Raw genomic sequence first — 22379 nt, 5'->3', positions numbered from 1 at the left:
CGACTCCTGAAGTTTGTTTGATTTTCTTATTCCCTGTGCATATTAAAGTTCCCCATTACAATTACGTCATTACCTTTATCACACGCCTTTCCCAGCTCCCTTTGCAATCACAGCCCTACACCTTCGCTACTATTTGCAGGCCAATATAGGGTTCCCGTAAAGCTTTTTGTTTTAACCATTGCAGTTTCTTATCTCCGCCCACAAAGATTTAACATTCTCTGACACTATGTCACCTCTTTCTAAATATGTGATTCCATCATGAACCAACACAGCCTTACCACCACCGCCTATGCCTTCCTGCCTGGCCTTTCAATAAGATGTTTATTCTTTAACGTTAAGCTCCCAACTATGGCCATCTTTCAGGCACGACTCAGTGATGCCCACAACAATCTCTAACTGCACCAAGAGTTTGTCCACCTTATTCCGAATGCTTTGTGCAGTTAAATACAATGTGTTTAGTCCTGCATCCCCGCCCTTTAGAATTTTGTCTATGTGGTACAATTTAAAACGTTGCTCTGTCTGTATTTAAATCCAATCATTGGCCTGTCCTTCCTTACATTCATGTTACACCCACTTGTAAAACTGCTGGTTCATCCACTGCTCTATTGTACTAGTTCCAATCCCCCGGCCATTTTAGGTTAAAACACTCCCAACAGCTCCAGTAAATCTGCCCGTAAGAATATTGGTCCTCATCGGATTCACGTGCAACACGACCCTTTTGTACATACCCTACCTGCCCCGGAAGTGGTCCCAATTATCCAGAAATCTGAATCACTGCCCCCTGCTCCAAATCTTCAGCCACACCTTTCTCTGTCACCTCATTCTATTCCTATTGCCACTGTCTTGTGGCACAGTGAGCAATCCTGAGATCACTTATTACGGAGTCAGCAACAATAAATATATAAGTGAGGCAGTGTCTTTTAGAACAAATAAAACATTTATTAAACACTGAAAACAAACCCAAAAGTAAGCAAACAGCTAACGCAACTGGGGATCAACTGCTGTGCAGCAGATTAAACAGTTCCTAAAGGAATAAAGCGAAAACAGTTCTTCATAGTAGTACTGCATAAGTTCAAAATGCTTACAGTCCATTATAGGAGAGAGTCTTTTAGACGATATAAATTCTCTTTCACGTCGTGTTGCTGCAGTCCCAGTCGAACTATAATTTTGCCGGAGAATTTACGAAGATGAAAATGAAACAGCTTAAAGACACTGACCTTTCCTTGACGAAACTGTGCACCAAACCCTTTCTGCTCTCAACGCAGGGGCTAACGTGGGCACAGCCAACAAATTCCTTCCAAATGAGGATCAAACAAGGTCAAACCTGTTTCACCGTCAAAGTCGACTTTCCTCGATCTTTTAACTCCCGAACTCCGATCTTCACTCTCCATTGATTTTTAACGGGCAGTATTATAAAGCAACTGCCGGCAATCACCTTTTAAACTTTAGGCATTAAATAAAACTCCACCTTTCAACCAAACTGCATCATAATATTGGACCACGCAATGGCATGTAGTCAAAATGGCAAATCCAGCCACGAACTGCCCCTCCTCACAGGGAGGGGTCCTCCTTTTATACCCTGTTTAAAAAAAACTGTCACGTGACCTCTACGGACGAGAAAATGACGTCACTCCACCATCATAAGACCATCACCTAGTCTCAGTATAGCTTCAGCACCACTGTCACGTGAGAAGTACACCACTGTCACGTGAGAAGTACAAGACACCCACGGGTACATAACACACTACTTTTGAGCTCCTGCTTCTCAGCTTTTTTCCTAACTCCCCGTGTTGTCTTCCCGATTCCTCACTTTTCTCTTCCTATATCGTTGGTACGAACGTTTGCCACGACTTCAGGCTGCTCAATCTCCATTTTCAGGATATTATGGGCACATCCAGAAACATTTCGGACAATGGCACCTGAGAGGCAAAGTCCCATCGGTGTCCACAGAATCGCCTGCCTGTCCTCCTGACTTCAGAGTTCCCCATTACCACTGCCATCCTCTTCAGCTTCCAGCTCTTCCGCACATCATCGGGGAATTGCCTGGGTTCATGTACCAGCTCCTCAGAGAATAAGAGACTGTAGACCAGTGTGGGGTGTGTCACATCGTGACTAGCTCAGCCTGGAAAAGGAAACTGAAATTATGTCCCTGTTCTGTGACTCAGTACTGACAGTTTAATCCTAAAGGAGTGTCAGGAACATGGGGTCCATTGTGAGAAAAGTAAAAGTCAGTAGAAGAAGTAAATGCCCCCCTCCCCCACTGTTACCCTCTGCAGGGTTGCTCAGTTCAGCAGAAGCTGAGCAGTGAAAGCAGTGAAACCACCCTCTCCACACAACACTCTCCTCTCCAGAATCATGTGTGCACTTGGTGCTCGCTGGAACACCGGAGAGTCGGCAAACTACCAACAGAGGGGAGAGTGGAGCCTTTAAGAGCGAATCTCAATCAGAGCTGAATTGTTTCCGGGCCAATGTTCACTTTCAGACACTATTATCTCTGATCTCCCGATTTCACTCAAACAATGTCTTTAACGAGTATTTTTTTTATTAAAGAAAATATGTTGTATGCTCCATGTTCATCAGATCAGGCATTGACAACCTATTTCTGCCCATCCTAAGATGTTCGAAGGAGACACAAGCAGACTCTGCAGGCACAAACTGAAACACTGAGAGTGAACACGATCTTGATGAGGGAGAAGGTGAAGGTTTTCCAGCTGGTTGATCGATACGCTGAGCTCACGGTCATTTCTACTGTTCGAGATCGGAGACTGGTGGAACATGAGCTGCTGTCAAGAGGCAGAGACCATGAGGACTGGAGAGAAAAACATCTCCGTGGTAAGCTGGAAAAAATCCGGACTGATCAGTTATTCAAGAGGAGTTTTGTTCAGAAATTGAAAAGATCTGTCTTTGGAAACAAATCCGGGATATCCGCAGCAGTAGCCGGAGTCCCAGGGATCGGGAAAACAACAATGGTACAAAAGATTGTTTATGATTGGGCCACGGGGAAGATATACCAACAGTTCCAGTTTGTCTTCAGTTTCAAATTCCGGGATTTAAATGCCATTAACTGCAGAATAAACCTGAAAGAACTGATTCTGGATCAGTATCCTTACTTTGGGAATTTACTGAAAGAGGTCTGGAAGAACCCAGAGGGATTGTTGTTTATATTCGATAGTTTGGATGAATTCAAGGACACAATCAGTTTTGTTGATGGTCGGAGAGACACAGAAGCACAATACACAGATCCTGAATTCAAGTGCAAGGTGTCAGATATTGTGTTCAGTTTAATCCAGGGCAAGCTGCTCCCAGGGTGTTCAGTGCTGGTGACCACCCGTCCCACTGCGTTACATTTACTGGAAAAGGCTGAGATCAGTGTCTGTGCTGAAATCCTGGGATTTGTTGGTGAGGAAAGGAAGGAATATTTCATCAGGCATTTTGAAGATCAGACGGTGGCAGCAGCTGTTTTCAAACATGTGAAGGAGAACGAGATCCTGTACACCATGAGCTACAACCCCTCCTACTGCTGGATCCTCGCTCTGGTACTGGGCCCCTTCTTCACACAAAGAGTCAGGGACCCGCAGCGAGTTCCCAAGACCATCACCCAACTGTACTCCTACTATATTTACAACATCCTGAAAAACCACGGTCGTGAGATTGAGAATCCCCGTGATGTGTTACTCAGGGTTGGTCAGATGGCCTTCAGAGGAGTGTCCGAGAAGAAGGTTGTGTTTACAGATGGAGATTTGATCAAGTACAATTTGCAGCCTTCCCAGTTCCTATCCGGGTTCCTGATGGAGCTTTTGGAGAGAGAGGATTCTGCCCGGAGCGTGGTGTACACATTCCCACACCTCACCATCCAAGAGTTTGTAGCTGCAGTCGCACAATTCCTGAATCCACATCCCGGGAATATCCTGAAATTCCTCACTGAAGCCCACAACACGACCGATGGGCGATTTGAGGTATTTCTCCGTTTTGTTGCTGGTCTCTCCAACCCAATGACAGCTCGGGGCCTGGAGGAGGTTCTAGGTCCATTTCCCAATGAAACAACCTGCCGGGTGATTGACTGGGTGAAGGTGGAGGTTGAAAGGCAGAGTGGTAAAAGGAGGCTCCTGAACGCATTGCACTACCTGTTTGAGTCTCAGAATCGTGGACTGGCTCAGGCCGCACTGGGATCTGTGGATACACTTTCATTCAGTGGAATGACATTGACCCCGATTGACTGCGCGGTCCTGTCTCATGTCATCGGACTCTGTGATACAATAAAACACCTCGACCTGGGGAACTGCCACATTCAGTGTGAAGGAATCCAGCGGCTGGGTCCTGGGCTGCACAAGTGCCAGGAGTTGAGGTAACTTGATTTATCTCTCACTCTGAACTGCGAAACTGTTCCATTGTGTTGTTTCAATGTAAAGGAATTTCGCTATTACTGTAGTAAATCAGATTGTGAAGGTTGTGATAAACCCCTAAGGGATCGGTCAGCAGATACCCAAGGATGGGATGGTTCAATGCTTCCTTGTGAAGGGAAGTTGAAAATTTCATCAGATCAGTGAACAACGGTCATTGGTTTAATGGTAGTAAATCACAGGAATGGCTGTGTTTCTCGCTGCCTGTGACACGTCCATTGACAATGTTCCTTCTCACTGTCACTGACACCCAGACCGACACTGACTGCAGCAGGTGGGTCAGAGATTTACACCCCCTTCCCGGTGAGGGACAAGGGATTGTCAGCAGACTGTCCCAGTGAGAAGGGGAGAAATACCATTGTGAGATTGTCCTCTCTTGCCCTTCCCCATGTGTGACTATCAGCATCAATCCACCTGTCTGACTGTGCTCCCTAACAGATACCCAGACCCCATGGGCGCATCTCCTCTCCCCATTACGGGCCTCAGTTCAGACAAACCCTTCCCTTTCTGCATCCTTTCATCTTTTGGGATTATATTTTCCCATCAGTATCCTCCTGTGGGTACTCCCCCTTCCTCCTGTGGGATCTCTCCTCCCCATCCCCCTTCCTCCTGTGGGGTCTCTCCTCCCCATCCCCCTTCCTCCTGTGGGATCTCTCCTCCCCGTCCCCCTTCCCCCTGTGGGATCTCTCCCCCCCGTCCACCTTCCTCCTGTGGGATCTCTCCCCCCCGTCCCCCTTCCTCCTGTGGGATCTCTCCCCCCCGTGGGATCTCTCCCCTCCGTCCACCTTCCTGTGGGATCTCTCCCCCCCCCGTCCCCCTTCCTCCTGTGGGATCTCTCCCCCCCGTCCCCCTTCCCCCTGTGGGATCTCTCCCCCCCGTCCCCCTTCCCCCTGTGGGATCTCTCCTCCCCGTCCCCCTTCCTCCTGTGGGGTCTCTCCTCCCCGTCCCCCTTCCACCTGTGGGATCTCTCCTCCCCGTCCCCCTTCCTCCTGTGGGATCTCCTCCCAGTCCCCCTTCCTCCTGTGGGATCTCTCCTCCCCGTCCCCCTTCCTCCTGTGGGGACTCTCCACCCCGTCCTCCTTCCTCCTGTGGGATCTCTCCTCCCCGTCCCTATTCCACCTGTGGGGTCTCCCATCCCCATCCCCCTTCTCCCCATTCCACCTGTGGGGACTCTCCACCCCGTCCCCCTTCCTCCTGTGGGGTCTCTCCTCCCCGTCACCCTTCCTCCTGTGGGGTCTCTCCTCCCCGTCCCCCTTCCCCCTGTGGGGTCTCCCATCCCCATCCCCCTTCCTCCTGTGGGGTCTCTCCTCCCCGTCACCCTTCCTCCTGTGGGGTCTCTCCTCCCCGTCCCCCTTCCCCCTGTGGGGTCTCCCATCCCCATCCCCCTTCTTCCTGTGGGATCTCTCCCCCCCGTCCCCCTTCCTCCTGTGGGATCTCTCCCCCCCGTCCCCCTTCTCCCTGTGGGATCTCTCCTCCCCGTCCCCCTTCCCCCTGTGGGGTCTCCCATCCCCGTCCCCCTTCCTCCTGTGGGATCTCTCCCCCCCCGTCCCCCTTCCTCCTGTGGGGTCTCTCCTCCCCATCCCCCTTCCTCCTGTGGGATCTCTCCTCCCCGTCCCCCTTCCCCCTGTGGGATCTCTCCCCCCCGTCCACCTTCCTCCTGTGGGATCTCTCCCCCCCGTCCCCCTTCCTCCTGTGGGATCTCTCCCCCCCGTGGGATCTCTCCCCCCCGTCCACCTTCCTGTGGGATCTCTCCCCCCCCCCGTCCCCCTTCCTCCTGTGGGATCTCTCCCCCCCGTCCCCCTTCCCCCTGTGGGATCTCTCCCCCCCGTCCCCCTTCCCCCTGTGGGATCTCTCCTCCCCGTCACCCTTCCTCCTGTGGGGTCTCTCCTCCCCGTCCCCCTTCCCCCTGTGGGGTCTCCCATCCCCATCCCCCTTCCTCCTGTGGGGTCTCTCCTCCCCGTCACCCTTCCTCCTGTGGGGTCTCTCCTCCCCGTCCCCCTTCCCCCTGTGGGGTCTCCCATCCCCATCCCCCTTCTTCCTGTGGGATCTCTCCCCCCCCGTCCCCCTTCCTCCTGTGGGATCTCTCCTCCCCGTCCCCCTTCCCCCTGTGGTGTCTCCCATCCCCGTCCCCCTTCCGCCTGTGGGATCTCTCCCCCCCCATCCCCCTTCCTCCTGTGGGGTCTCTCCTCCCCGTCACCCTTCCTCCTGTGGGGTCTCTCCTCCCCGTCCCCCTTCCACCTGTGGGATCTCTCCTCCCCGTCCCCCTTCCTCCTGTGGGATCTCTCCTCCCCGTCCCCCTTCCTCCTGTGGGGATTCTCCACCCCGTCCCCCTTCCTCCTGTGGGGTCTCTCCTCCCCGTCACCCTTCCTCCTGTGGGGTCTCTCCTCCCCGTCCCCCTTCCCCCTGTGGGGTCTCCCATCCCCATCCCCCTTCCTCCTGTGGGGTCTCTCCTCCCCGTCACCCTTCCTCCTGTGGGGTCTCTCCTCCCCGTCCCCCTTCCCCCTGTGGGGTCTCCCATCCTCATCCCCCTTCCTCCTGTGGGGTCTCTCCTCCCCGTCACCCTTCCTCCTGTGGGGTCTCTCCTCCCCGTCCCCCTTCCCCCTGTGGGGTCTCCCATCCTCATCCCCCTTCCTCCTGTGGGGTCTCTCCTCCCCGTCACCCTTCCTCCTGTGGGGTCTCTCCTCCCCGTCCCCCTTCCCCCTGCGGGGTCTCCCATCCCCATCCCCCTTCTTCCTGTGGGATCACTCCCCCCCCCCCCCGTCCCCCTTCCTCCTGTGGGATCTCTCTTCCCCATCTCATCTTTTGGGACTTTTCCCACGTTCCCCCCCCCCTCCTTTTCCGACCCTCTCATGTCAGAAACACTTTCTACCTGTTGGGGAATGAGACAGAATATCTGGAGTTCACAGAGTCTTATCGACAGTCTAAATGACTGACATTCCGTGAATACCCTGGAGCTGGGCAGTGATGGGCAATCCAATCAGCGATTTACTAAAGGTTTAATGTTTCTTGAAACAGCCAAGTGAGGGAAATACCCTCAGGCCCACGATATGAATCACTTTGTTCATCAATTTATCTGTTTGTATTTAGCCTTGGGGGAACTGGACTGGGCGATTCAGGAGTGAAACTGGTGTCTGCGGCTGCGAGGAACCCGGAGTGTAAAATACAGAAACTGGTGTAAGTACCAGACTGTGGGAGATTGTGTTTACAGTCACTGGGTGTCTGACACTGAACATTAATGTGATCAGTAATTGTGTTACTGATAAACACCGGGGATTTGTACCGTCTTCCGCCTCTCTGTGTCCTTCACCCTCACTCTCTCTCATCTCCAGGCTGCACAATTTTGGTCTGACATATTCTGGTGCCGAGGATCTCGCCTCTGCTCTCAGATCAAATCCATCACTGATGGAGCTGGACCTGAGTTATAATAAACTGGGAGATTCAGGAGTGAAACTGGTGTCTGCAGCTCTGAAGAACCCGGAGTGTAAAATACAGAAACTGTGGTAAGTACCAGACAGTGAGAGATTTTGTTTACAGTCACTGGATGTCTGACACTGAACATTAATGTGATCAGTAAATGTGTTACTGATAAACACTGGGGATTTGTACCGTCTCCTGTCTCTCTGTGTCCTTCAATCTCACTCTCTCTAATCTCCAGGCTGTGGGATGTCGGTCTCACAGATTCTGGTGCCGAGGATCTCTCCTCCGCTCTCAGTACAAACCCATCACTGACGGAGCTGAATCTGAGTGAAAATAAACTGGGAGATTCAGGAGTGAAACTGGTGTCTGCGGCTCTGAGGAACCCGGAGTGTAAAATACAGAAACTGGTGTAAGTACCAGACTGTGGGAGATTGTGTATACAGTCACTGGGTGTCTGACACTGAACATTAATGTGATCAGTAATTGTGTTACTGATAAACTCTGGGGATTTGTACCATCTCCTGTCTCTCTGTGTCCTTCACCCTCACTCTCTGTCATCTCCAGGCTGGAAAATGTCAGTCTCACAGATTCTGGTGTCGATGATCTCGTCTCCTCTCTCAGTGCAAACCCATTACTGATGGATCTGTACCTGGGATCAAACTCGCTTACAGACCGATCTGTCCCCTCTCTCCTCCTCCTCATACTGACCCTCCCAAGTCTGGAGTGGATGGGGTAAGTGTTTGTGTTAATGTTCAATGTGATAAAATATCAGCGGATCCGCGGGTTTTCTGGTGATATTTGTCTGTGAGTGTTGAAACATTAACCTCGGTCCCCTGTTACTGACACTGTTGTGTAATCTGTTTATTTCATCTTTATTCTCCCATCTGTTTCAGGCTGGGGGGTAATCGGTTCAGTGAGACCGGGGAGAAGGAAATGGGCTCACTGCAGGGAACGAGACCCGGACTGACAGTGCAGATCTGAACATTTGAATGTGTGAACATCCTGGCCCACAGGAGGGGGACATTTAGCCGATTTCCCGCTGTCCACTTTAACTCCCCGTTCACCTTTAATGTCAGCGCGCTGGGGGTAATTCCCAGCGGTTTTAACGGAATCGGCCCCAGTCTCGAGCTCAGTAACATCGGAAGCGGTCCCGCATTCACGTATTTCCGCCTGCTGTCCAGCGGTGCAGCTTCTGCCCGATGTGCGTGTTCGAGTCTCCCCACATGAGACCCCGGGAAATTACACAGACAGGAGGAGCCGGGGTGTGGGGGGACCGGGATTCAATCTGGTACACCGGTATCCCGGGGTAGAATAATCCTGGGAGAGAATCCTTTTGCTCCCTTTGCTGAGGACAGTGCATTCAGCAGCCTGGCCGATATAATGATGTTAAATTGACAAATCCCTCGTCAGTGACCCTGGATCTGCAGCGATCTCGGACACGGTCCTGAAGTGTGATTTTATAATCATCGGTTCCCCGATGAAGAGTGACGGTGAGAAACGGGACTGATTATTCAAACTGTCACTCCTTGTCGCCGGTCAGTTAATTGTGTGTGACTGTGAGTGAGTCGGGAGCAGCTTATTTATTCCCGCACGTCAGCAGCTCACACATTGTTTCATTTATATTTGTCATGATGAAATCAATAAACTGATGTAACTTTCTGTTTTGGTGTTGGACTTGAGTCTCATTAGAGGAGAAACAATGACCTCAGGTTATTGCTTCTCTCTGCACCCGGTGAACTGAAATAATACACGGTAAACGGTAGGGCATTAAGGAATGCAGCAGAACAGAGTGATCTAGGAATAAGGGTGCATAGTTCCATGAAGGCGGAATCTCATGTGGATAGGGTGGTGAAGAAAGTTTTTGGTATGCTGGCCTTTATAAATCAGAGCGTTGTGTATAGGAGGTGGGATTAATGTTAAAATTGCACAAGGTATTGGTGAGGCCAAATTTGCATTCTGTACTGTTCTGGTCACCGAACTTCAACAAAATAGAGAGAGTATAGAGGAGATTTACTAGAATGTTACCAGGGTTTCAGCACCTAAGTTACAGGGAAAGGTTGAACAAGATAGGTCTTTATTCTTCGGAGCGTAGAAGGTTGAGGGGGGACTTGATAGAGGTATTTAAAATTATGAGGGGGTTAGATAGAGTTGACGTGGATAGGATTTTTCAATTGAGAGTAGGGGAGATTCAAAAAGGACTTGAGGAGAGTTAAAGGGCAAAAGTGTAAGGGTAACACGAGGCAGAATTTAAGGGCACCACGAGGGGGAATTTAAGGGGAACATGAGGGGAATTAAGGGTAACATGAGGAGGAATTTCTTTACTCAGAGAGTGGTAGAGGCAGGTTCGATTTTGTCATTTAGAGTAAAATTGGTTTGGTATATGGACAGGAAAGGAATGGTGAGTTATGGGCGGAGTGCAGGTCGGTGAGAGTAAGCATCAGCACGGACTAGAAGGGCCGAGATGGCCGGTTTCCGTGCTGTAATTGTTATACGGTTATAATGGGTCTGAGCTCCTCACGTTGGGACAGCAGCGTCTCAGCTCCAGGCTGAGCGAAGTCGGTCTTGCAGAGTCTGGGTGCCCAGTATCTCACCTCCACCCTACCCCTATTGGACAGTAAAAATCAACTGTCATGTCAGATGTGATTTCATTTAGGTCACGAGTACAAAAGGGATGGGGGATGGAATACCGGCGTTGAACACGGGGGAGAAGCTCGCACCACATCTTCCTGTCACACACCCTCCAGGTCGGACCCAGAGTGAATCTCTTCCGGGCCATCCCATAAAACACTCCTGGGGTCAGACACAGAGTAAAGCTCCCGCCACACCGTCCCTTCACACACTCCCGGGGGTTAGACACAGATTGAAGGTCCCGCCACACCGTCCCTTCACACACTCCCGGGGTCAGACACAGAGTGAATCTCCCTCCACACCATCCCATCACACACTCCCGGGGTCAGACACAGAGTAAATCTCCCTCCACACCGTCCCCTCACACACTCCCTGGGTCAGACACAGAGTGAATCTCCCTCCACACTGTCCCATCGCACACTCCCGGGGTCAGACACAGAGTGAATCTCCCTCCACACCGTCCCGTCACACACTCCCTGGGTCAGACACAGAGTGAATCTCCCTCCACACCGTCCCATCACACACTCCCGTGTACAGACACTAAGTAAATCTCCCTCCTCGCCTCCCATCACACACTCCCAGGGTCACAAACAGATTGAATCTCCCTCCCCAATATCCCATCACAGACTCCCAGGGTCAGACATAGAGTGGAGCTGTTCTGAATGAGCTGAAAGAAATCGAGGGAAAACTGCTGCATAAAGTTCGCGGGATACTTTGGAGGTGGTTTGAAAATCTCTTGGACATGTGAGTGAGCGGCTGGTTTAGTGTGGAAGCTTCGTATGGAGTTTTTCTGCCAGTTTGGACGGGGTCCGTTGACGGCTTCGAACTGCGGAACTCCCGGCTGTGGCCGCTGGCAACTCGCCAGGAAGCCAGGTCACTCCAAAAACCGGAGACAAACGCCGTTGTTCCCCCATTGACATCGGGACAACCTCCTTCCATCTCTATCGTCGGGATTCTCGTTCGGTGTCGGAGCCGAAACGTCGTTTGAGACGTCTCGACCTCTCAAGGCCTGGAAGTTTCTACAGGACTAACGGAGCGTTGGAATTTCTGGCGCCGAGCCAGCAAGGTACCGTCGAGTACAAACTTTTCCGGCCAGTTACTCAACTCGCTCCAGGACTTTATAAGCAGCACCACCACCGTATCATTCTCGATTGGGACACAGAGGCAACCAGCCGGACCAGTCTACAGGGGGTCGCAGGCCTTCGGGGAGTTAGGCAAAGGCGGCTGCCTCTCCGGCCTCGGACAACGCCCTGTTTCGGACGGTGAAAGTTGAACGCGGGGTGCAATGTATTTTGCGAACTGGAACTACCCTGGAAAAGTGCGCGGAAGCTATGGAGGACTTGTTGGGGAGAGATGGTGTTTTGGCCGCTGAGAAGGAGTTCGGGAAGGCAGTGTTTTACCTGAGGAATGATGAGTTGGTGCATCGGGCCCTCAGTAGAAGGATCACGGTGGAGAACATCTTTTTACAGATGGAGCTAGTGACAGCTCCCACACAACGCATCGTCCTCGGTCACGTAAAGCCTTTCATCCCCAACAAGGACCTGCTTCCCGCACTAGCCCGCTTGGGGCAAGTGAGGTCAGAAATAACTGTCATCACGCACAAATTCAGGAGACGCACCCTCCAGACCGTAATCTCTTTCCGGCGACAGATATTCATGAAACTGGAAAAGGAGGACGAGGTTGAGGGCCGGTTTACTGTCCAGTACGGGGGGGGGGGGTAGATTATCATGTGTATTGGAGCTCTGAGCGCCCCCGATGCCATGCGTGCGGGGAGGTGGGGCACTTTCAGAGGGACTGTCCTAGCCCCCGAAAACCCAGGGAGTCCACTTCTGGAACTAGTGCCCCAGCTAACTCTGCCCCTGATCCTATTCCTGCTCCTACACCTGTGCCTGCCCCTGCTCCTGCCCTTGCGCCTGTCTCTACCCCTGTCCCTGTTCCTACGTCTGTTCCAGTCTCCCCTGTGGTTCAGGCGAGTGATCCTGAGGCTACGTGCAGGGAGGTTCAGGCGAGGGATGGGGTGGGGCCTGTGCGGGAAAGGAAAGTGAGGCAGAAATCCAAACACATGAAGAATTCAGCCCCCGAGACCGCAGAGCTCACGCCCATTTGCCCTGAAGTGGAGCGGGAGGCTCGGGGAAGTGCACAGTCGGGCGGGGTGATGGAAGCAGGGAGTAACGCTCCATCGGTGAATCCCGCTCCTGTGTGATCCTCCGGCTTGAAGAGGAGATGGGAATGTTCCCCCAAGAGGGCAGGGAATGTAGATGAGGTGGAGTCCCAGGAAGAGGTGGGAATCCGGGTGGAAGTTGTGTCTAACCCTGTATTTCCAGACGTAGCCACCAGTCCTGTGGTAGGTCGTGTGGTTATGCAGGAAGCTAGTGCTGGGCCTGTTTGCACAACTAAAACAGACCTGGAGCCCTCTACCCAGGACTTAGCAGTAAGCGCCTCCCTGGAGGCAAGTGTATTAAACAGTATGAGCGGAGAGGAGACCAAGCTCTCTCACTGTCAGCATCCGGCTGGCGGTGAATCCCTTGGATCAGAGGTGCTGGGGTCCCCCTCATACTTGTCTCCTGGGGAGGGTGATATACTCTGCATCCCGACCCCATCAATTAATGGCCTGCAGGGAGTCCCTGGGGATTTTCCCTCCATCGTCGTAACTGTGGATAAGACTGTTGCGACGGTGGAGCGGGAAGATATGAGGGAGGTACCCGCTGCGCAGTGTTGGTCACAAGTGCAGCCGTCTGTTCGAACACACGAGGAGGACGATGGGGGTTCTGTCTGCAGTGAGGGTTTGGAGGGAGATTCTATTGATAGCGAGACAATGGACATCCTCACCCCTCCTGAGAAATCCCCATTGATACCTGTGGAGGAGATCAGAGAGTTTATTCACTCTTCTGTGGGTGCAAAGCATCGGCTTAAACTAGCCTCGCTTTGCTGGTCTAGCATGCCGAGGCTGGTGAAGTCCCTAAGGGTCATCCTCAGACGGAAGGGGAAGGGGAAGAGGAATGCTCTGTCAGGATGACCTGATGAGGGACATCAGAGTGGGAAGTAGCCTCGCTCCTTCGGGAGATGGTGGGTCACAGGGTAGCGATGGTAGCAGTCGGGCCCCGAAAGCAAGGAATATTATTGGTTTTTTTCGGGATAGTGCGACTGAGGGCGCCATCGCTCTCAGCGGGAAGGGTAATGGTGCTGAGGCCTTGTAAACTCCCAACATGACGCTCACTCCAGCTGGTCTAAATTTTAATGGTAGCAATGGTTCTCTCCGCAGATAAAACAATCTCTCAGTCCTCAGGGATGGGAGCTATGCGGTGAATTTCCTGTAGGGAACCCATACCACCCCGGCGGTCGAGTCCGCTTGGCTCCTGCAGTGGCAGGGCAGGGTCTACATGAGTCACCTTAGCTCCAACTCTAGTGGGGTGGCGGTCCTGTTGGCCTCGACCTTCCATCCGGAAATGGTAAAGGCTCAAGATGTCGAGCCCCGCCGTCTGCTCCATCTAGTTCAGCGCCTGGATGGTGAACCTCTGCATTTCATCAACGTGTATGCCCTGAGGGGCGGGTGATGCAGACGCGCCTATTCCCTATTCCGTCAGCTGTCCACTCTACTGAGCTCCATGGCTCCTGGGGGTGGGAACTTCAAATGTACCTTCGAGGTGGGGAACCTCTGTAGTCTCCAGCGCGACACAGCGTCGGCAACGAAGCTAATGGAGTTAGTCGGCTCCTTTGTTTTGGTGGATGCCTGGCGGGATCTACATCCTGACTCTGGAGCCTTCTGGAGAAGATCTAGAGGGAGAGATTCCCGAATAGATCGCCTCTATGGCTCTCAAGCGTACAGCTCCCCCGCGACGGCAACCTGCATGTGACAAATGTCGTCCTCGAACCATCACCTTGTGCGGATGGAATTTGCTCCTCTGCACTCTGAAGTGGCGTTGCCCTGCGGAGTGAAAGGTCCCGAGTTCGAATCCAGCCGGCTCCCTTGCACCCTCGTAAAAGTCAAACTGGAGAATGCTACATGATGAGCAATCACCAGAAAGATCGGTGCAGAAAGCTTGTCATGACGGCGCCCAGGGCCCTCTTCCTCTTCTACTCTGAGGTGCGATCACTGTAAGAACCAGAGGACAGCCTGGAGGGTAATTGTTATTTTTACGGGAGTACACTAGTGGGTCGGGAGCCTGAGCGGCTTGAGAGAGCGTTACGACCTAGAGTACCGTCTTGGTCCGACAGCTGGAGACCAACGGCTGTGGCAGGAATACCAGGAGGAAAAGGACGCACTAAGGAATCTGCAGCTTCAGCAGTCCCGAGGTGCATATGTGAGGTCGCGGATCCAAAAGCTGCAAGACCCGGTGCAGGCCTTGTTCCGAGCGTTCTAGGTCGCCTGGAAGGCAAGACGGGGATATTTGTTTTTATGTCGGGAGTACACCAGTGGGTCGACAAAAAGGCGGCGCTCTGAGGTTGGGCGGTTTGAGAGAGCGTTGCTTGACCTGGTATATCGGAGGGGGCGTGACTGTCACGTGACACCACCGCCCACCATCTGATCGGAAGGCACGTCACCTGCCAATCAAGGTTTGACCCCTCCTCGCCCATCGATGCACTGTTACGGACCCGCAGGTTTCGTTCACTGTGGACTGTCACTTTAACAGAGCGCTTCAGTGAGGCAGGACTATGATGTTGTTCACGGACCGACTCGCAGCTTGGTTACCTTTAAAACAAGGACGCAGACAGTCACGGTCAGGAGTCGGAAGAAGAGAGAGAGAGAGGAGCGAACCTGGAGAAGGCAGCAGTTCCAGCTTGTCGAGGCTGGGGATTTGGAACTCTGCTACACCCACAGGGGGGGGGGGGGGGGGTGATCATCGATCCGGAGCACATCGGATGTTGGCTGTCACTCCGTATAATCCAAAGGAGTGGATCTGGGAATGTCCTGTGGGGCCTCTCGAAGTTACCCCTTGCCTGGGTGTGTGATGTGGTAACCCCTTGAAGACGGCATCCCTGTGACAGATCACTCTGGTGGTAATTCGTGTGTGAGTTTGGAACGGCTCGACGGAGGATTTTCCACCACTGATATTTATTAATTACCACCGTGGAACCCGTGGAATTCGGCGTAATTGCCTTCTCTCTGCGTTTTACCCTGGGTTACAAGTATCTCTCTCCCATCATTAATTCCGTGGATGAACCTTGTTCCGCCAAGCTCAATAGTTTGGGAGTTATATTTACACACACCTACACATAACACTGTTAACTTCTGTTAACCTTGGTTAAGTTGCTATATTATCAGTAGATACTAATAAAGATAGTGGTTTTAACATCCGGGCGGGCGCTCCAGTGACCACTGCCGATGGTGCCGCTGAGCTGGGGGCTCCCTGGACTCGAAACGGGACTCACTGGGACTCACCGCGCCTACCCGTGTCACCCGCGAGCTGGTCCGGCTGTTGGTTTCCAACATATGTGCAGCCCTTCATCCACCCCCTGAACGATCTGGGGGAGCACCCGGCACACAGCGGCCACCGGGACAAGAGGGCCATTACGGAGACGGTGAGGTTCTGGATGATAGCCTCTCCCAGATACGGCACGGCCCGATTGCCCCGTGAGGTGATCCAGATGACCATTGTGCTGGAAACGCCGGCTGACGGAACGGCAGTGGCACTGCAACACACCGAAGATGCCCTCGCCCGAACGGCGGCAGAGCTGGTGGCTGTCAGGATGGTCGCACTGCAGAATCGACGGGCCCCTGATCACCTACTGGCGGCTGATGGTGGTACCTGTGCAGTGATTGGTAAGGGGCGCTGCACGTTTATCCCTGACGAGTCGACTAACATCACCCACTTGGCTGCTCACATTCGGGACTCGGTGTCTAACATTCAAAAATCGAGGGACCAGCTCCTCCAACACGACACCTCATGGATCCCTGGGCAGCTGTCACCCACTAGTCGTTTGCACTCATTCTCGTTATCATCGCTGTGTGTATGTCATGCTTTGCTTGCCAAACTATTCAGAGCACGTCTGTCTTTCTTTAGTTCTGTACAGTCACATACAGCGTTAACCGTAGAAATCGTTAAGTGTAAGACTTCCATTAAGATATATTACTTCTCACTCTGATACATGTAATGCTTGGTGAGTGGCGGACTGTATTGGAGGGGTCGTGACTGTCACGTGACAGCACTGCCCACTACCTGGTTGGAAGGCACGACACCTGCCAATCAAATTTTGACCCCTCCTCACCCATCAATGCACACCTCACCATTGGTCCCTTTAATTAGCCTTGTATTTGGCCTCGAGCAAATGGCCTTTGCAATCGGCTTATCTCAGCTGGCACCGAGCCATTGCCCCCCTCCCCACCCCCGTGAATTACCAGGGCAGCACCCGCCAGTCCTGCTGTACTATAAAGGGTGTCACATGCCCTGGACCCTTTCCCTTTGCCATGTCCGAGGGACCACCCTGCTTCACTCCAGGCTGAGAACCGTGGAACGGAGCTGGAGAAAGTGTCAGTGAGCTGTTCATTGAATAGGGTTGGGAGCGTCGATTATTGTCCCGAATAGCACAGAGCCATTCCTGCACTCGGTCAAGGGGTGTCAGATATCGTATAGAACTTCCCCTTGGGTGTGTGTGCGTGTACTTTGTTCCCAGGCGATTTTCCCACGTTCGGTAGTAATAGTCCGTGTGTGTTTCATTGCCAATCCGACTTTCCCCACAACTGCTGTAAATTGTGCGCATGTTCGTGCTGCTTCTGTCGCCATATTCCCATGTTTTCCTTCTGTAAATAAAATCCTTTACTACCAAGACTATGTGTCCAAAGTCCTTGTCTTTGAGACCTACCGAATGTTTCCCCACTTACAATTGCTCAGCTAATTTACACTTTCTACTTTCATGTGATATGGGTGTTGTTTAATCAGTTTGGCATGATCAATATCTGCGTCACGTACTACAACCGTGGTTTGCTTGGGAACATCAGGACAACATCCTTAAACTTCAGAATTAATTCCTTCAGCTGTTGCTGTTCCTTTGGCTGCTGATGAGACAACTTGTTATCAATGCTTTCTGGAACAACCGAGTTCATTCATTAGCCTAACTGGGACCATGTTTGGCTTGTGAAAAGGCTCAGACGAGTCAATTGTTGCCTTCTTAGGGTTGCAAGAAACCTATGTTTTGACAAAAACACTCAAAGACGGGGCCTGCTTGTCAAAATATGGCTTTGTCATATTTATGTGTGCCACCTGAGTTAGTTTACGTCGGTCACATGTTTTAATAACATAATTCACATCATTAATTTGAGAGGCTATTTCATATGGTCCATAGAACTGCACCTGAAGTGGATTCATCAACATTGGAAATAAGGCAAGCACCTTATCCCAAACCTTCTATTTTCGTTTGCAAGCCCGCTTATCAAACCAACACTTCATCCTGTTTTGAGAAATCTTTAAGTTTTGTCTCGGTAGACTACAGGCCTGGTGTAGTTTATTTTTGAACTCCAAAACAAAGTCTAACAATATAACATGTACATCCCCATCAATCCACTGTTCCTTTAACAAGGTTATAGGTCCCCTCACTCTATGACCAAATACAAGTTCAAATGGACTGAAGCCCAGTGTTTCATGTACCGACTCTCTTACTGCGAACAAAAGCAAATGTATTCCTTCATCCCAGTCTTTTCCATTTTCAACACATACACATTTTCAAGGCATACTTAATCATTGTTTTGAGGGTAGCGTGAAATCTTTCCAAAGCCCCTTGTGATTCCTGATGGTACGCAGATGATGTAATTTGTTTAGTTCCTAGTTCATAAACTACCTGCTGGAATAATCCATGTGTAAAATTACTTCCATGATCAGACTGGATTTCTTTTGGCAAACCAGATAAAGTAAAAAACTTGGAAAGAGTCTTCGCCACAGTTTTAGCTTTAATATTTCTGAGAGGTATTGCCTCTGTGAATCTGGATGCAGTACACATAATAGTTAGCAGATACTGATGGCCAGCTTTAGTCTTTGGCAATGGGCCAGCACAATGCACGATAAATTTTGAAAAGGGTTCACCGAATGCAGGTTTAGACCACAGTGGGGCCACTGGTGTGACCTGATTAGGTTTACCCACAATTTGACAAGTGTGACAGGTTCTGCGAAAGGTCACAACATCTGTCCTCAAATTAGGCCAGCAAACTTCTATCATAATCCTGTTTACAGTTTCATTCACTCCAATATGGCCACCAAAAGGCATACTGTGGCCATAGTTAAAATTTCAGCCCTATAAACTTAAGGAACTACAACTTAGTGAACAATTGCCTATTCCTCACTCGCAAGCACAGCAGGTGGTCTCCACTTCCTCATTAACACTCCATCCTTGAGATAATATACTACTGGCACTTTCTTAATCTCAACATCTGAGAGAGCTGTTTCTTTTAAAGCTTCAATCTCAGGGTCTTGGTTCTTTTCTGCTATAAACTCCTTCCTAGACAGGGATAAATCTTTCTCATCAGACTTACTACCTGAATCTCGTTGAAACACTGAAGGCAGAAAATTCCCTGACAAGTCATCATAACCTGAATCCCGATTTTGGCTATCATTGGTATCAGAATCATGCTGCACAGAACCGTCTGCGTCGGCAGACTTTTTTAGCCATACTTCGAGTTACTGCGCAGGAAGGATTAATGTTAAAATCCATCTGTGGGTCGTCAGTGGTTGGCTTAGTTGTCAACAGCACTGCAGGAACAACTTTACCATCTGCCAGGTCATTCCCTGACAGCAAAGTAACATCTTCCACCGGTAAACTGGAGCTTAATCCGATCTCAACAGGTCCCGAAACCAACCCTGACTGTAAAGTTACTTTGTACAACGGCACAGAAAACATGCCGCCCCCAATACCTTTAATAAGATTTACCTCACCAGTGTCAGTCTCATCACCAAACTTTACAACGCTGTCTAATATAAGTGACTGTGAAGCCCCAGTACCTCGAAGAACTTTCACTGGTACTGGGGTAGACCCTTCCTTTGCTAATACAAATCCATCTGACATAAAATAATTGTATCCCTTCTTAACTCGGTCAGACCTCTCAGTCCTGAACTGAGCCTCAACAGAATGTTCAGAACCCTGTGGGTTTATAGGTGCTTTAACATACTGAACACAGGAATTTGGGACTGTCTCCTTTTCCTTTTTCTTCTTCAGGACAGAACAATTAGCCATCATATGACCAGCTTTCTTACAAGAGTAACAAGTGAGACCAGAATATTTCACCTTCAACTGTTTCCCTTCATCCTTACTCTTGTCACTAGTCCCAGCTTTAATTTCTGGTTTTCCCTGGTTATCCCTGCTTCTCAGTTGGAAACTCTTATTCGGGGTAAACTGAACCTTATGAGTTAAAGAAAACTCATCTGCTAGTCTAGCAGACTCCTGCATAGTGGCAGCAACATTTCCATCTGAATACATATTTATGTCATCAGGGCCTTTTGAATTCTTCAATTAAAACCAACTCTATCAAGCTGTTAAAATCATCCTTTACATTTTTATATGTGCACCAGCGGTCAAAACACACAAACTTCTTATAAGCAATTTCCATACGTCTGATTCACAGATTTCCTCAAATTTCTAAACATTTGTCTATAAGTTTCTGGAACCAACTTATAAGCTTTCAGCACAGCCTGTTTCACAATGTCATAATTAGCTGCATTTTCAATTCATATGGTAGAATAAACTTGTTGAGCCTTACCCTTAATTATACTTTGTAACAAAAGAGTCCAGCTTCCTTTCGGCCACTTTTGACTTTCAGCCACTTTCTCAAAAGGCTGGAAGTATTTACCAAACTCAGTCTCATCAAATGGAGGGACCAATTTAACTTCTTGGCTGGCAATAAATGGTACAACCAACTCCTTTGAGGCAGCAACTTCTTTCCCGAGCCTTAACTTAGCCTTAAAGCCTCTGTCTTTCTCCTTCTTCCCTCTGTGTTTCTGCTTCCTCAGCTTCAGAACGCATTTTTTACTGCCTCTTCCCTCTGTTTGGCTGCCTCTCTGGCATCAAACCACCTCTGTCTCTCTTTCTCTTCAGCCTCTAATTTAAGTACATGAACCTTCAATTGTTCCGGTCCTAACTGGATCTCCTCCTTACTCACGGGAAAACTCGAACATCTCCTTATCAAACAACTTCATAGATATATAGTGCTCAACTATTTTCCTCTGAATTTCTGGCTTTCATATAGCCCCCCTGTGGCGGCTGCAATTTCCAGCTGCACCATCAACCGGCCATATTAAAGTGTCCTGTAGCCGCCCATCCTCCTGATAATCTGGTAAACGACTAAGCTGTTGCATTACACCATCTACCTAAGTAGATGGGGCTGGATAATTGGGTCATGCCATTCTGCTACAGCCAGAAGGACGATCTCTGGAGCTACTTCATTTATGCCGTATCTTTTTAAGGAGAGGAAAGTTTTCTCTCCCCTGCAATTTACTATGGACTGGCCAGCATCCAATATAAGCCTACAGTCAGGAGCTGAGTGGTGTCTCTTGGTTTGAGGAGTATTTCTCTATGTTGTTCGAACCCAGTTCTGTTCTCTTTAGCTGATTCAGGTTTAGACTCGAGAACAGTTCTGTTGAGTTTATAAACATTTTGGGAAATAAAACCCCTATTTTGTTCACCCTTACCTGCTCTCCCAGTTTTACATTCACAGATTCTTAACTCCTTAAGGTTCAGCCCATTATCAATAGTAAGCAATTCATGCTTTTTGGCTTTTCCTAATGCCTCAGGGGTTGTCACATTCAGAAATTTATCAATATCCATTACAGCTGATTTCCACACACAACTAAATCAAAAAGGATCTCCCCAATCAAATCGATAATTAATCGATCAATACGCCCCCAAATTTGTTCATATCCAGGACGCAGGCCCCAATTTTGTTATGAAGCATAATGCTTTAGAAACAAACCAGCAGCAATAGACTGCACCTGGAGACTGGTTTTCATGTTAAAACCACTAGCTTTATTAGTAACTACTTTTAATATTGCAACTTAAACAAGTTAAACAAAAGTGAAGTGATATGTGTATAAACGTGTGTGTAAATATAACTCCCAAACTATTGAGCTCAGGGGAAACAAGGCTTGGATGGTAAAGTATGAAAGTTCAGTTCAACCACAGAATAGTTGATGAGACGCAGATATTTGTAATGCTAAGGCAATTATGTCGAATTCCACAGGTTCCAAGGTGGTAAAACGCGAGAACAGTTCCTGTAGATTTCATCCATCATTCCAAATCCACATACGAATTATCACCGAAAGTGACTTGTCACAAGGGGTATCGTCTTCCAGTGAATTACCCCACTTCACCCAGCAAGGGTTAACACATCAGTGGTCTTCACAGGATACCCCAAATCAGATCCACTCCTACGGATCAAACAAGGTGACAACAACATTCGATTTTCCTCCTTCTTCTCCATCTGACTCTGTGTCCTCGGTTAAAACTATACAAGCTACAAGCTGCAAGTCAGACTGATTTGCCTTCTTAATCTCTCTCTCTCTCTTAAAATGACAGTCCACAGCAAACGAAACCTAGGGAATCATAACAACAGTCACTCCCCATTGTGAACTGACTGGTGTTCCAGTAGTTGGAATGACTGAGTGAATCCCTTTCCACAGACTGAGCAGGTGAACGGCCTCTCCACAGTGTGAACTCGCTGATGTTTCTGTAGGGTGAATGACTGAGTGAATCCCTTTCCACAGACTGAGCAGGTGAATGGCCTCTCCCCAGTGTGAACTCGCTGATGTCTCTGTAAGGTGGAAGAGTCAGTGAATCTCTTCCCACAGACTGAGCAGGTGAACGGCTTTTCCCCAGTGTGAACTCTCTGATGTACCTTCAGTTTAGATGAGGTAGTGAATCCCTTCCCGCACCATGCGCATGTACACATCCTCTCCCCAGTGTGAACTTGCTGGTGGACCAGCAGGTTGGATGACTGAGTGAATCCCTTTCCACAGA

The 22379-nt window shown here is 50.0% G+C and overlaps 1 protein-coding gene across 2 annotated transcripts in view; it reads left to right on the top strand.

Annotated features, from left to right (window-relative positions):
* The window catches only part of LOC132389376 (NACHT, LRR and PYD domains-containing protein 3-like), a 35480-nt gene extending 13650 nt beyond the window's left edge, over positions 1 to 21830 (top strand). The window contains exons 5-10 of one of the 2 annotated variants that reach the window (XM_059961901.1): positions 2617 to 4345; positions 7488 to 7574; positions 7730 to 7900; positions 8056 to 8226; positions 8382 to 8549; positions 21604 to 21830. In XM_059961901.1, coding sequence (XP_059817884.1) covers positions 2617 to 4345; positions 7488 to 7574; positions 7730 to 7900; positions 8056 to 8226; positions 8382 to 8549; positions 21604 to 21640 — 2363 coding nt within the window. In that variant the 3' untranslated portion in view covers positions 21641 to 21830. Of the gene's footprint in view, positions 1 to 2616; positions 4346 to 7487; positions 7575 to 7729; positions 7901 to 8055; positions 8227 to 8381; positions 8550 to 8710; positions 9477 to 21603 lie in introns of those variants that run through there. The other variant, XM_059961900.1, reaches the window with a different exon arrangement.
* Positions 21831 to 22379: the final 549 nt, after the last annotated feature.

This window comes from Hypanus sabinus, unplaced genomic scaffold (genome assembly GCF_030144855.1).
Source record: "Hypanus sabinus isolate sHypSab1 unplaced genomic scaffold, sHypSab1.hap1 scaffold_550, whole genome shotgun sequence".
Lineage (NCBI taxonomy): Eukaryota > Metazoa > Chordata > Chondrichthyes > Myliobatiformes > Dasyatidae > Hypanus > Hypanus sabinus.
This window is presented reverse-complemented; position numbering and strand designations above follow the sequence as displayed.